Source organism: Anolis carolinensis, chromosome 4 (genome assembly GCF_035594765.1).
Source record: "Anolis carolinensis isolate JA03-04 chromosome 4, rAnoCar3.1.pri, whole genome shotgun sequence".
Lineage (NCBI taxonomy): Eukaryota > Metazoa > Chordata > Lepidosauria > Squamata > Dactyloidae > Anolis > Anolis carolinensis.
The window spans coordinates 146,915,710-146,928,575 of NC_085844.1; the positions used below are offsets into that span (position 1 = coordinate 146,915,710).

General features: G+C 40.7%; 1 protein-coding gene across 3 annotated transcripts; it reads right to left on the minus strand.

The window, feature by feature from the left end:
• dnttip2 (deoxynucleotidyltransferase terminal interacting protein 2) lies at nucleotides 1-10,943 on the minus strand. 3 transcript variants are annotated; one of them, XM_062977962.1, is made up of 8 exons: nucleotides 8,888-9,012; nucleotides 6,610-6,783; nucleotides 3,808-5,534; nucleotides 3,190-3,325; nucleotides 2,624-2,719; nucleotides 1,733-1,897; nucleotides 1,025-1,134; nucleotides 1-129 (listed from the first exon to the last, which is right to left on the minus strand). In XM_062977962.1, the coding sequence occupies exons 2-8, from the start codon at nucleotides 6,739-6,741 to the stop codon at nucleotides 36-38; spliced, it is 2,460 nt and encodes an 819-aa protein (XP_062834032.1). In that variant the 5' UTR covers nucleotides 6,742-6,783; nucleotides 8,888-9,012; the 3' UTR covers nucleotides 1-35. The 3 variants fall into 3 exon arrangements, with proteins under 3 accessions (XP_062834032.1, XP_003220103.2, XP_008107385.2); XM_003220055.4 differs by lacking the exons at nucleotides 6,610-6,783; nucleotides 8,888-9,012 and adding an exon at nucleotides 10,751-10,943; XM_008109178.3 differs by lacking the exon at nucleotides 6,610-6,783 and having other exon boundaries at nucleotides 8,888-9,026.
• Between the last annotated feature and the right edge of the window lie 1,923 nt (nucleotides 10,944-12,866).

A 12,866-nucleotide genomic window follows, 5' to 3' on the forward strand; every position in this document is an offset into this window, starting at 1 on the left:
TTAACGTTGAAAATTCATTTATTATTGTTCAGAAGTTATTTGTGAAATTTCTTCTTCTTTCGGTGTTTCTTGCCTGCTGCAAGGGCTGCCTTTTCAGCAATGATGTCTTGGTACTTCCTTTTATTGTACCTGAATGAGAGAAGTATGAGTAGAGTACATCAAAAACAGAAGGCGGAAAAATTAACACGAGGAGATTTACAGTAAAATCAGTGTCACTTCATTGCAGCAATTAGGAACTATGACAGCTACATGATTGCATCTTTTTCACTGAAAGTGTATCTGAGTGCAAGAAGCTGGGAGGAAGCACTGGTGAGAAGTTTTGTCTCTTTGACCTCACCTAGGGATCAAATATCTTTCATTTTTGTGGTTTACTTTTTTTATGCTTATACAACCATGAAGCTTATTTGTTTTTCAAATGTAAGAACTGCTACCTTGTTTTTCTTTCTAAATGAATAACTGCTAAGAGTCATCAGAAAAACATGCAACATTTAAAAAAAATTCATCTCATATTACTAAAATATACAGTAAAACCAAGCGAAGATTAAATGAAATCAGTTTAAAGCAGTGGTTCCCAACCTTTGGGCCTCCAGGTGTTTTGGACTTCAGCTCCACCGTTCCTAAGAGCTGGTAAGCTGGCTGCGATTTCTGGTAGCTGAAGTCCAAAACACCTGGAGGCCCAAAGGTTGGGAACCACTGGTTTAAAGGCAGAGAAATAATTACTTCACAATGACCCAAGTTGTTAACTACAGCCCTGAAGCTTAGCTAAAAGGCACCCATCTGCCCATGCTTTAGAGAAACAATGATCTCATTGTTAGGAGAGGCCTTTCCTTCCATCGCAACCAACTGTGCTTCTAGAAGTCTTGCACTGCATAGCAGAACATGCATGTTGAATGTGGTGAGTGTATAGACAGGATTGTATTGGAAGATGGTGGTCTTTTAGATATCCACTGTATTCATCTGAATGTATCAATTTACATGATACAATGTTTTTAAGAAATTTGCAAGGGAAGTGGATGATACATACCTTCTAAACTCAGAATCTGCTAGAAGTTCTTCTACAATGGTCTTCTTCCTCTCTTTCTTTGGAATTCGGGCATGATAGAAGTCTACTGGAGAATCCACCACAGTGCCCACCTAAGAAAAGAGAAGAAATGCAGTGCTATGTGTTTCTGACTGGGCCGTGAAATCTAGAATATCATACACATTGTCTGCTCATAGCCCATAGCTAAAATTGTAGAATTTGTGCACAAAAGGGATATCAGCTGGCTTGGGAGGGAACCCAAGGTTTGAAGAAGTACATTTTTTAAAAATTAAACAGGAAAACGGTTCAAAGAGGACTGGTTATGCTCAACGGTTGTGGAATGCTTCCTCATCTTTGGTTAAAGACAGAAAGTGCCGGGAAGAGAAATTGAACAGAGTGTATTGGGAAAAGAGGCCTGCCATTCCATAGTTCCAGCTGGAAACACAATTCCTTCACTTAGTGAAAAACTCAATAACCAGGGAATGTTTCAAAATAAATGAAATGAAAACTTAATTAACAAAATGATTTTATTTGGCTTCACCACAAATGGAGACTCCTAAAGCTGTTATAGCAATGAACTTTACAGAAATTAAGTTCAAACAAAGGTGAAACAAGTAAACCTCTGGCTTGTTTACCTTCGCTTCACACTTTAGCTACTGATTACAAAAAACATACATACAAATACACAATTATAAGCTTCACTTTTCTTACCTGAAAGTATTTGGGGGGTCCTTCTCTATCATTCTTTTTATAAAATCGTTTAGGATCTATGGCTTTCCTCATCTTCAGAGCATTAAGGTCATTTTTTAATTCTTCAGTCATTTCTGGAGCTTTCATACCAAACCAGCCACTGCCTGTTGTTTTTGCTCTCTCTGCCTGTATAGGAAGCATCAAAACTTGTCAACTTGTTATTACTGTACTTTTATGTGATTTTTACTTATTTATTATGTTAGAAGCTAATTAATATCATTACAATGTACAGAAAAACCACAAGCAAAGTTACAAACTTGACATTATACTAAATTTCCTTTGACCAGAAGCTCGCCATTTGGGAGTGCCGCTGGTGTCGCTGTAAGAAGGTCCTCCCTTGTGCATGTGGCAGGGTTCAGGCTGCCTTGTAGTAAGTGGTCTGTGGTTTGCTCTTCTCCACATTCGTATGTCGTGGACTCCACTTTGAAGTCCCATTTCTTAAGATTGGCTCTGCATTTCGTGGTGTCAGAGCGCAGTCTGTTCAGCGCCTTCCAAGTTACCCAGTCTTCTGTGTGCCCAGGGGGAGTTTCTCATCTGTTGTCAGCCATTGATTGAGGTTCCAGGTTTTAACCTGCCACTTTTGGACTCTCGCTTGCTGAAACATGAGAGAAGCCTCCCCGCAGGATAGTGACACATCTGGGCATCCCCTGGGCAATGTCTTTGTAGATGGCTGATTCTCATACACCAGAAGCAACTTGCAGCATGCAACTTTTACGTGATAAAACCAGTTAATCAAAAGCATCAGAAGCTGTATGTATAACAACAAGGTTATCCTACCCCTTACAATTCTATGTTATGGCTGTTTTCAAAATATATAAAACATTTCCATCGTGTTAGTTACAGTCCACTCACCCTACGCTGCTTCTTTAGCTGATGAAGAGATTCCTTTAAAGGTGGAATACATTCTTTTTTTTCAAAACCTGGAGTTATGATACTCTTCTGCAAAAGCTGTAAAGAGAAGTTTGATTTCAGTAGGGTATTATCTACCATGCAACACTATGCAGACAACAAGAAAAAGGCATGTTAAGTGATGTGGAAAACAGAGTTATATTAAAGGCAATAAAACTCACTGGGGGTAACAAACTCAGTAACAAAATGGCTAGCACCAAAACATTGGACAGAATCACTAGAAAACAATCAACAGTTGAATATTAAACTAAAGCAGCGGCATCACAAAAAAAGTAGCAACACCAGGATATAGTTTCAGGATATAGCGTCGCACGCATACTGTTTGAAATTGGCCTAACGTGATTCTTTTGTCAAAGATTCAGGTGCTCATTTCTCAAAGCGCTTTCATGTTCCAAACTTGTCTCTTCTAACTCTCAACCTCTCTATTTTGCTGAACAAAATCTACCACAAATCAGCATTTAAGGTTTGTTTACAGATTTCTATTTTATAGTGGTATGTTTGTAGTTTACCTCATCTTTCTTTTTCTCCTTTAGTGGCACGACTCTGTGAGAACCAGATTTCTTTTTTCCTGCATCAAAACTAATATATAAACCCCCAAGCTGTTTGATGTCCAGGCCGGGATCAATTCTGCTTGATAACGATAAACTAAAAGAGAAAGAATGAGTTACTTGTGAATATCAATAAGCAATAAGATGTGGACACTTGCAATCTTCTATCACAAGAAAAATTCAGAAAATATTCTTTAAATGGACACAAACAAAAGCAAAAGTTCAGAATGTGGGTTAAGCTTACATACTTATAGCTCCTTTCCATGGGGCATGAAATATACAATCAACTCTTAACCCCTTCTATTCAGTCTGAACAGAAACAGATAGCTCATTTTTAAATCTTCTACTGACTACATAATCTCAAGACAGAGGGGAACCATATGGCAGCTGAAACCATTAAGAACTCCCAGGTAAATCTTTGGGGCCACAACCTGCTTTTTATCCTGGCAACAATTCCCTGACAAAAGCCCTAGAACTTGCTTATTGCTAGACTATTAATATTCTTCTTTGGCCTTTGAAGTATTATTTCTGACACAATTTCAAAGCACGCCCCATGACTGATATCCTATTGACACTTACAACTTATTGTTCACATTTAATTGATTCTTATTCTTGTCAATAGACTCCTCCTCCTCGCTGTCTTCAAATTCGGATGATTCCTTGCTCCGTTCATCATCTACCGCATCCTTCTCTTCCAAATAGTATGGCTTGCTGGAGTCCAGCCCAGGAGTTTTATCAATGACAAAAAGTCCTTCACTGTGATATCTGTCCAATGTGTTTTGATTATCAGAAGTAGTTTCCTCTTTAGCCATTTCTTCTAAATCACTGTTTTCAGAGTCATCACTCTCATCACTTGTAAGAAGCGACACAGTGAATGCATTTTCAGGATCCATTGTTTTGTTTACACCTGAAGAGGAGTCAGCCACTGACTCCTCTGGACTTGTGTCACTGTCTATATTCATGACTGAAATCCTACAGTCATCATCACTGCTTTCAATAGTGTGTGGTGAGATACTACCTTTTTCCAAGCTATCTACTTTACATGGCTCGTCTATTTCTATGATTTCTTCTTCCTGAAGCAAAGAGTTCTGGGTAATTCTCCTGGTGTCCAACTTTGGAGATTCGGCATTGCTTTCATTTTTTCTTGAGGATGCCCATCTTGGGGACATATCAAACTGACCAGAGTTTCTGTGGCCACTTGACAACATTTCTTGATATTTTATAGGAGACTTGATTTCAGTTGCCATATCTAATTTTTCTAAGATTTGATCACACACTTCCTCTGGGCTTTCTGCTATTTCATATATATCATCAGACACTTGTTTTGTATCTGTTTTCCTTCTATCTCGTTTCCGGCTTACTTTTACCTCTGCACTGCGCACAAATTCATAACTGTTATCGATTGGTTGTTCTTTTTTAGATAACTCATTAATGTATTTGCTTGCCACTTTTTTAGGGCTGCTTGAGACCAACTCTTTCCGATCACTGTTGTCAACAGTTGCAGAACTGTACTTTGCTTTCGAGGGGCTGGGTTGCTCCTTTATTTGATGAGATGAGAGAGGCGCTTGGTCTGGTTCTGAATCAGATTTTGTTGACTGTTCTTCATCAGACATTACTACTGCCTGGGATGTCATCACATGCTCAGGCACTTTCCCTTCTGCCACTACATCTTCCCTTTTTCTTTCAATTTTCAGTGGTGTTTCAATTTGCACTCTCGGTTGCATGCTCCTTGTTATCCGTTTAAGATGAACAACTGGTTCTCCAGAAAGCCCTGAGCACCATGATTCTGCATCTGAAACCTCTTCCTTTTGGGCTTCACATACTGGTGAAACATGAGCCTTGGCTAGACGGCTGCTTCTAGTCATTCTTGCAACAGGTTGACGCCTTTCTACTGAAACAGCGGAAGAACATGATTCTGATTCAGATACACCAACATCATCATCATTTTGACATCTACTTCCTTCACCTTGAAGAGCTTTCTTGCTTTGCCTGTTTTTAGCTGGCAGTTCTGACTGAGAGGGAATTACAATTTGCCTCCTCCTTGTTACTCTGACAAACGGCGCCTGAGCACTTGACACGGAAGAACAGTTCGATTCTGCTTCAGAAATATCTCCATCCCCATGAAATTCAGCAACTACGGTGACTGCTTTGCTCTTATTTTGAGCTGTTTCCTCCTTCGGAGGTCCTTCCAAATCCAGTTTCATTTCCAATGATTTTGTTTTCTCAGAATTGTCATTTGTGAAGGAATTCATTCTACTTCTGCTCCTCGTTGTCCTCAAAGATGCACTGTCTTCCCTTGAGGTCTTCTGTAACAACGAAAAATATGTCAGTAGCATGCAAACCATAATGGTCGCAAATAACTATAAAAGCTATTAAAGTCCCTACAATCTTACATTCTGAATCATCTTGACTTTTTAATCAACTTGCTATTATAAATTGTGAACATCACCCCAACCTGCACAGTAATCCAGTCTAGCTTCAGCTTGCCTATACAAACTTTTTATAACTGAACCTTTAGCCATATCAGGGATTTCTGAAACAGCCTTCCTTCTTAGACCATACAGTGATGGACAGGGAATGATTATAATAAGCTTAACATGCTTTTCTTGATGCCTACTACATTCCTCTATTTAAAGGCTTCAATTATATGCTGTTTGTAGCTGGACAGCCACTTCAGCTCAGCCAACAGTAAGGAAGGCTGGGAACTGCAGTTCGAGAAAATTTGAAGTCATCTGATTCCCGCCACTGTTCTACAGGAATTTATTACATTGATGAAAGTGAATTACAGTCAGTCCTCCACACAAATAAACAAAGTACTACTTTTTTAAAACCTGAAACAACATCTCTCTAGAAATATCTAGGTTCTCCACTACATACTCCAGTGAAAGTTGAACATACGAGGGTTGAATGAAAAGTAATGCCTCCACCTTCGTTACTTCGGTTTGGATGGGAATATTTAATAAATCAAACGCAGAAATAATCCTTAGAATGTGCTCTTTAATTCCACTATTTACTTTTCCACATAATCACCAGGCAATTGGATACATTTCTGCCAATCATGAACAAGTTTTCCGAAGCCTTCACAGAAGAAGTCGACATTCTGTTTCCGCAACCAGCGTCTCACAGTAGCCATCGTGCACAGATCTTCCAATAGCCAAGCAAAGCAATAATGTGGCTCACATGTTCTTGTGAAATGCTGATTATGCTTGAAATTTCTCTCTGAGTGATACAACCATCATCCTGAATCAATCTGTCAAACTTTTGCTTGTGAAACTCGCTAGTTGCTGTCACAGGACGTCCAACACTTTGTTTGTCACATAAGTCAGATGTTCCCACCTCAATATCTTTAAACTTACTCGCCCAACAATGCACAGTACTCACATCAACACAATCACCATAAACAGCTTGCATTCTCTGATGAATCTCCTTTGGGGTGACACCTTCTGCTGTCAAGAATTCAGTGACTGCACGTTGCTTAAGTTGCATTGACCGACGGTCTGCGCAGGGTTCCATACTTCGCACCTTAACAACACAACCGTTCAATGCTGAGGCTTCCTGCCAAATGGAACAGTAGAGGAGAGTCTACTGAACAAGCCAGAACCTGCCACATACCAGTACTGCCATCTGTTGAGGAGTTACGAAGGTGGAGGCATTATTTTTCATTCAACCCTCATAGAACTGGAGGATAAAGATTCCTTTCCTACAAAAAACTATTATCAACTCCACAAAAAATCAAATCGACTACAGTTAAACTTGCAAATGGGGATAACTGACTATATTCTGATGTTTCTTTGATGTAACATACTTCCAAGATTCCTTCAGAAACACCAATTGTTTTCAGAGCTGGCTGTGAGCTGATATTAGGAAAGGAACACAAATTAAAGCAAATGTTTCAGCAGGATGGTAAAAGCAGACATAAGGTCACCTTTTTCTGTAGAATTAATGCGGTTTGGGACAACTGTCATAGCTTGATGCTATAGAATCATGGAAGTTGTAGTCTGTAGAGCACCAGCAATCTCTGGCAGAGAAGACTAAAGACTATGTAAGACTACAACTCCCATGATTCCATAGCACTGAGCCATGACAGTTAAAGTGGTGTGAATCTGCATTAATTCTACAAAGTAGATGAATCCTAAGTGCAGCAAAGTCCAAAATACTGTGGCTACAGCGTTCCCTATGTAGCAACTAGTTCTGGAAAAGCTTCTGGTTGAGAGTCATGGACTAGATGATGGCCAAGAATCCTGGGACTACAAAAAAAGTATATGGTGCTTTCAGTCACCAAATTTCTGAAAAAGGGGGAAGGAAAAAAGAAAAGCTTATTAGAAATTTAAAAAACTCTCTGATAGCCACTTAACGGGATGAAAAGAGAAACTTGCACAATTCTACATTTTTAAATTCTAAACAATGAAGTAAGAAAAGATCAATGAGTTTTATAGAGCTGGCATTACTTATGTAGCCACTGATTGTGAGACATCTGAAAGTCCGTTTCTGTGTCTCCTTTTCCTGTGGCTCTCCCTGCATGAAGGCAGGAGGATCCTGCCCTGTTCTCCAGTCTTTATCGTAGTTTTTAGCGACTCTGATCCCATCTACACTGCCATTATAATGCAGATTGAACTACATTATATGGTCGGTACTGACTCATATAATCCAGTTCAAAGTAGTTAAACTGAACTATATAACACTACACTGACTATGGAAACCCCAGTAGCACAGTGGGTTAAACCGCTGAACTGCTGAACATGCTGACCAAAAAGGTTGGTGATTCGAATCCAGGGAGCGGGGTGGGTTCCTGCTGATAGCCCCAGCTTCTGCCAACCTAGCAGTTCAAAAACATACAAATGTGAATAGATCAATAGGTACCGCTCTGGCGGGAAAGTAACAGTGCTCCATGCAGTCATACCTGCCACATGACTTTGGAGGTGTCTAAGGAAAACGCCAGCTCTTCGGCTTAGAAATGAAGATGAGGACCACCTCCCAGAGTCAGACACAACTAGACTTAATGTCAAGAGGAAACCTTTACCTTTTTACACTGACCATAAAATGCAGTTCAATCTGCATTATAATGGAAGTATGGATGGGGCCTTTGTCTAATCTATAATCTCGTCTGCCCCCATCTTCTCTGAATTTCTTCAGAGAACATAAAATTTCTTCAAAACATCATTATACCATAATTTTGGTCTAATACTGCAATTCCAAGCATCCCAGAGGGAGTATTATACACAGAAAGGACTAAACAGTCAGCCTTCCATATTCATTGGGGTTTGGGGCACAGGATCCCAGCAAAAGTGAAAAAACAAACTTTTTTTTAAAAAAAAATTTATAACACGAAAGAACAATTCTCTAGAAATCTCTAGGTCTTCCAGAGAACATCTGGCAGAAGATGACCACAGAATCACATGTGGAAGGCCGACTGTACTTCTATTTTCATACCTTTTCCCCCTTTCTGGAACTACCTCCCTGCCACAGAACAGACAGGACAGTAACAAATCACTGGAAACTCAAATAAGTTAGAACTTATCAACAGCTAAAACCCTTATTATATATTACAAAGAGAGACAATAGACATGCCATCACCATAGTTCACTGGATCGCAAGACAATGAAAAAAATCAAATCAGCCCAGTGTACAATGATTCTTGCATAGAATGACAATTACTTACAAGGTGAAGTCCACATCATGACAAGACTTTAGTGGGAGGAAAGAGAGCACAATCATGTTGCATAAGCTCCTCCTGGGCTGTTTCTATGGATGCAATGACTGGCGTAGACCCTTGTGTCATGTGTGGCTTCCCTGCAGTTTGCAGCGATTGGGCGAGAGAGGCAACCTCCCATTTCCACGCTGCAATGCAACCCTACTGCAGTGGTCAGACCAAGTGGTTTCAAAGCACTGCTCACAGCCAACCAACACGTTAAAGGGGACCTGCACACTCTGCTTTCTGAGAAACAGGAAGAAGCTCCACCAAACTGGGCAAAGGAAGCCATGGGTTGGCATGAGACGCCAGCATCTCTGCAAGGGTCTGCTTCAGAGAACTCCAAGCCAGAAGGGTGAGTTCTGCTTTCCCCAATTTAGTCATTGTTTTCAAGGTAGAGCTCCTACAGACAAGCACCATCGGTTGTGCTAGTTGGGTATGATGGGAATTCAAATCCAAAGCATTCATTGCTAAAGTGAACACTGGATTTTTTGTTTTAAGATTATGCAGAAGAGGGCATTTCTGCTGCTTGTCACCTGATTTTGTGACATCTGAAATTGACGCAACCATTAAAAGGGACAGGCAGGAAGCATCTACACTTTGACCACACTATCTGTTATGTCTGAGGCTAGATCTACACATACACTGAACGGTGAGTCCATACCTGGCTTTATGTATGTGCTATGGTTTTTATCTTTTGATGGAATTTAACTATGATTTTTTAAAAGTGCGGTTTGTGTTTAATTCTGTTTTTATGTTTGCATATTTGTATATTTTAAATGGTATACTAATTCTTTCAAGTCAAGACGTTTTGAATCCTCTTTGGGGAAATAAAGCAGGATATAAATAAAATAAATAAATAAATAATACACTGCCCTATATCCCAGGATCTGATTCCAGGCCCCTTCCACACAGCTGAATAAAATCCCATATTTTCTGCTTTGAACTCGAATATATGGCAGTGTGTACTCAGATATCCCAGTTCAAAGCAGATTTTGTGGGATTTTCTGCCTTGATGTTCTGGGTTATATGGCTGTGTGGAAGGTCCCCCAGATTATCTGCTTTGAACTGGATTATGTGAGCCTACACTGCCAGATAATCTGGGGTCAATCTGTAAATAAAGAACAACACTCTGAAACCAGGGGAATTCCAGACATGAAACAATCAGGGCCAGCTAACACATCCTAACAGAGGATTCCCCAGGCAGGAATCAGCCAGGCTTTGAAGCTGCAAGGCTTTTCAAAGCTAATCAAGGTGCTTAATTGAAACATTCACACTTGCCTCCAATAGATAAGAGTTCTATCTCCCACCCTGGACCTTCCACAGATATATAAACCCCAACTGCCTAGTTTCCAACAGACCTCACAACCTCTGAGGATGCCTGCAATAGATGTGGGAGAAAAATCAGGAGATAATGCTTCTGGCAACGTGACCATACAGCAACCCAATCTGGGATCAGATCCTGGAATAAAGGGCACTGTTGATCCATCCTCTGTGCTACAGAATCCTAGGAATTGTAGCTTGCAAGGTACCAGCACTCTTTGGGAGAAAGGGGCTTATGTAAAATGACACACCCCATGATTCCATAGCATTGAGCCATGGCGGTTAAATGGGGTCAAAACTGCATTCGTTGCACGGTGGAAATCTGGTGTCGGCCTTTGGTAAAAGGAGGGAGAGGATGCACTACTGCAGGCTTGCAAATGAGGCTAGGCGGTCTCGCGCTCACCCCGCCGCGCGCGCCCACGAGGCCGGACAGAACTCTGGCGAGACCGCGCGCGCAGCTCCCCCCGCCTCCCTCCCTGCCACTCCGCCACGCATGCGCTCCTGCCTCACCTTCGGGGTTTTCTTGTTTCCCATCTCGGCGTCACTCCGTCGCGTTTCCCGACGAGTGGCCACCATCTTCGCCGCCTCCTGCTCCTTCTCCTTTAGGGTCCCGGGAACAACGTGCGCGAAGGAAGTGGCTCCCTGCGCGCTTCCTGGTTTACCCCAGGCCTCTCTCAAACGCCCCGGAACTAGAACTCTCTGGTCCCTCTATGGTTCCGGTTGGAGAGGAATAAACATGTGTAGGGAAGTGACTCGTTTGGGACTACAATTCCCAGAATTCCCCACAGTCTAGGGATTTCAAATAAAGTAAATAAATAAAGCCCCTTGAATGATATTTATTACAAGCATGAAGACAATTTTAACAGAAAGGAGGAAACCATGAAAATGAGCAAAATCTGGCTACCAGTATTAAAAACGGTAAAATCAGGACAATAAATAAAGAACAACACTCAAAGGAATTCCACACATGAATCAATCAGGGCCAGCTAACACCTCCCAATAAAAGATTCCCCTTGACAGGAAGCAGTCAGACCTTGAAGCTGAAAGGCTATTCAATGCTAATCAAGGTAGCCAATAGAAACATTCACACCTGCCTCAAACAGACAAGAGTTCTTTCTCCCACCCTGGACCTTCCACAGATATATAATCCCCGCTGGCCTAGTTTCCCATAGATCTCATAACCTCTGAGGATGCCTGCCATAGATGTTGGTGAAACGTCAGGAGAGAATGCTTCTGGAACATGGCCATACAGCCTAGAAAACTCACAGCAACCCAAAGTTAATAATAATAGTAATAATAATAATAATAATAATAATAATAATAATAATAATAAAAGATATAGCTATATAATAGCTGAAACTCTTGACAGCATTTTAAGTTGGATAATGAAGTTTGGGCCAGAACTATCAAGGCACACAGGAGCCATTAGGGATGTATTTATTTATTTAGTGTCAAAAGCATTGCATAAATAAATAAGTATAAAACTGATAAAATAAAGGGAGCACAAGCAGCTAAATAAGTGTAGACCAAAAAGGGCAACAATGACCGCATTGTCTGTAGTTTTAAACAGTCCTTCCTCTGTGCATGAAGCAGGGCATTGTGGGCAAGCATATTGATGCTGAGTTGTTTGTTCTGCTCCACAATCACACAACGTGGAGGATTCTTCTAGGTCATACCATTTTGCCAAGTTGTCTTCTGATCTGCCAACTCCACTTCTGAGTCTGTTCAGGGACTTCCAGGTTGCCCATTCTTGGTTTGCCCCTGGAGGAAGACCCTTGTGGGGAGCCATCCAGTTGGAATTGCCTGACTTTGCTCCCCACAGGGATATTCTTGCTGTTGCTCGAGGAACATTTAGGTTCTCATGAAACTTTTCCTTGATTTGGGTCTACAGTAGAGTCTCACTTATCCAACACTCGCTTATCCAACGTTCTGGATTATCCAACGCATTTTTGTAGTCAATGTTTTCAATATATCATGATATTTTGGTGCTAAATTCATAAATACAGTAATTACTACATAGCATTACTGTGTATTGGACTACTTTTTCTGCCAAATTTGTTGTCTAACATGATGTTTTGGTGCTTCATTTGTAAAATCATAACCTAATTTGATGTAATAGGCTTTTCCTTAATGCCTCCTTATTATCCAACATATTCGCTTATCCAACATTCTGCCGGCCCGTTTATGTTGGATAAGTGAGACTCTACTGTATTGGGAAGAGGCTGGTAGCCAGAGAGTGGGTGACTTTCACAGTATTCAGCCTTATTTCTCTCACAATTAGCAGCAACTTCCCATTGGACATGGGGGGGGGGGGGGGGGGGGGCAATGCTAGCTAGGTTATAGAGTCTGTGAACAGGCATAGGTTTAAGACATTCTGTGATTATTCTGCATGTCTCATTCAATGCTATATTCACCTGCTTCGTATGGGAAGATTTATAATAAATAATAATAAAACTTTATTTATATCCCGCCACCATCTCCCCATGGGGACTCGGGGCAGCTTACATGAAGCAAAGCCCGGCAACATCATTAAATAGAATAAACAACAATATAAACACAATTTACAATATAAAAAATAAAAACAATAATACAACATAAATGAAGGTATAACAATAGTTAATAATAC

Bases quoted from the DNA above. Each gene is read 5' to 3' on its own strand.
- dnttip2 (XM_062977962.1), bottom strand. From the start codon at position 6,741: ATGGAACCCTGCGCAGACCGTCGGTCAATGCAACTTAAGCAACGTGCA. The intron at 3,326-3,807 runs GTAAGTGTCAAT...TTTCTCTTTTAG, and splicing joins TTAAATGTGAACAATAAGTT to TTTATCGTTATCAAGCAGAA. The intron at 130-1,024 runs GTATGTATCATC...TCTCTCATTCAG, and splicing joins GCAGATTCTGAGTTTAGAAG to GTACAATAAAAGGAAGTACC.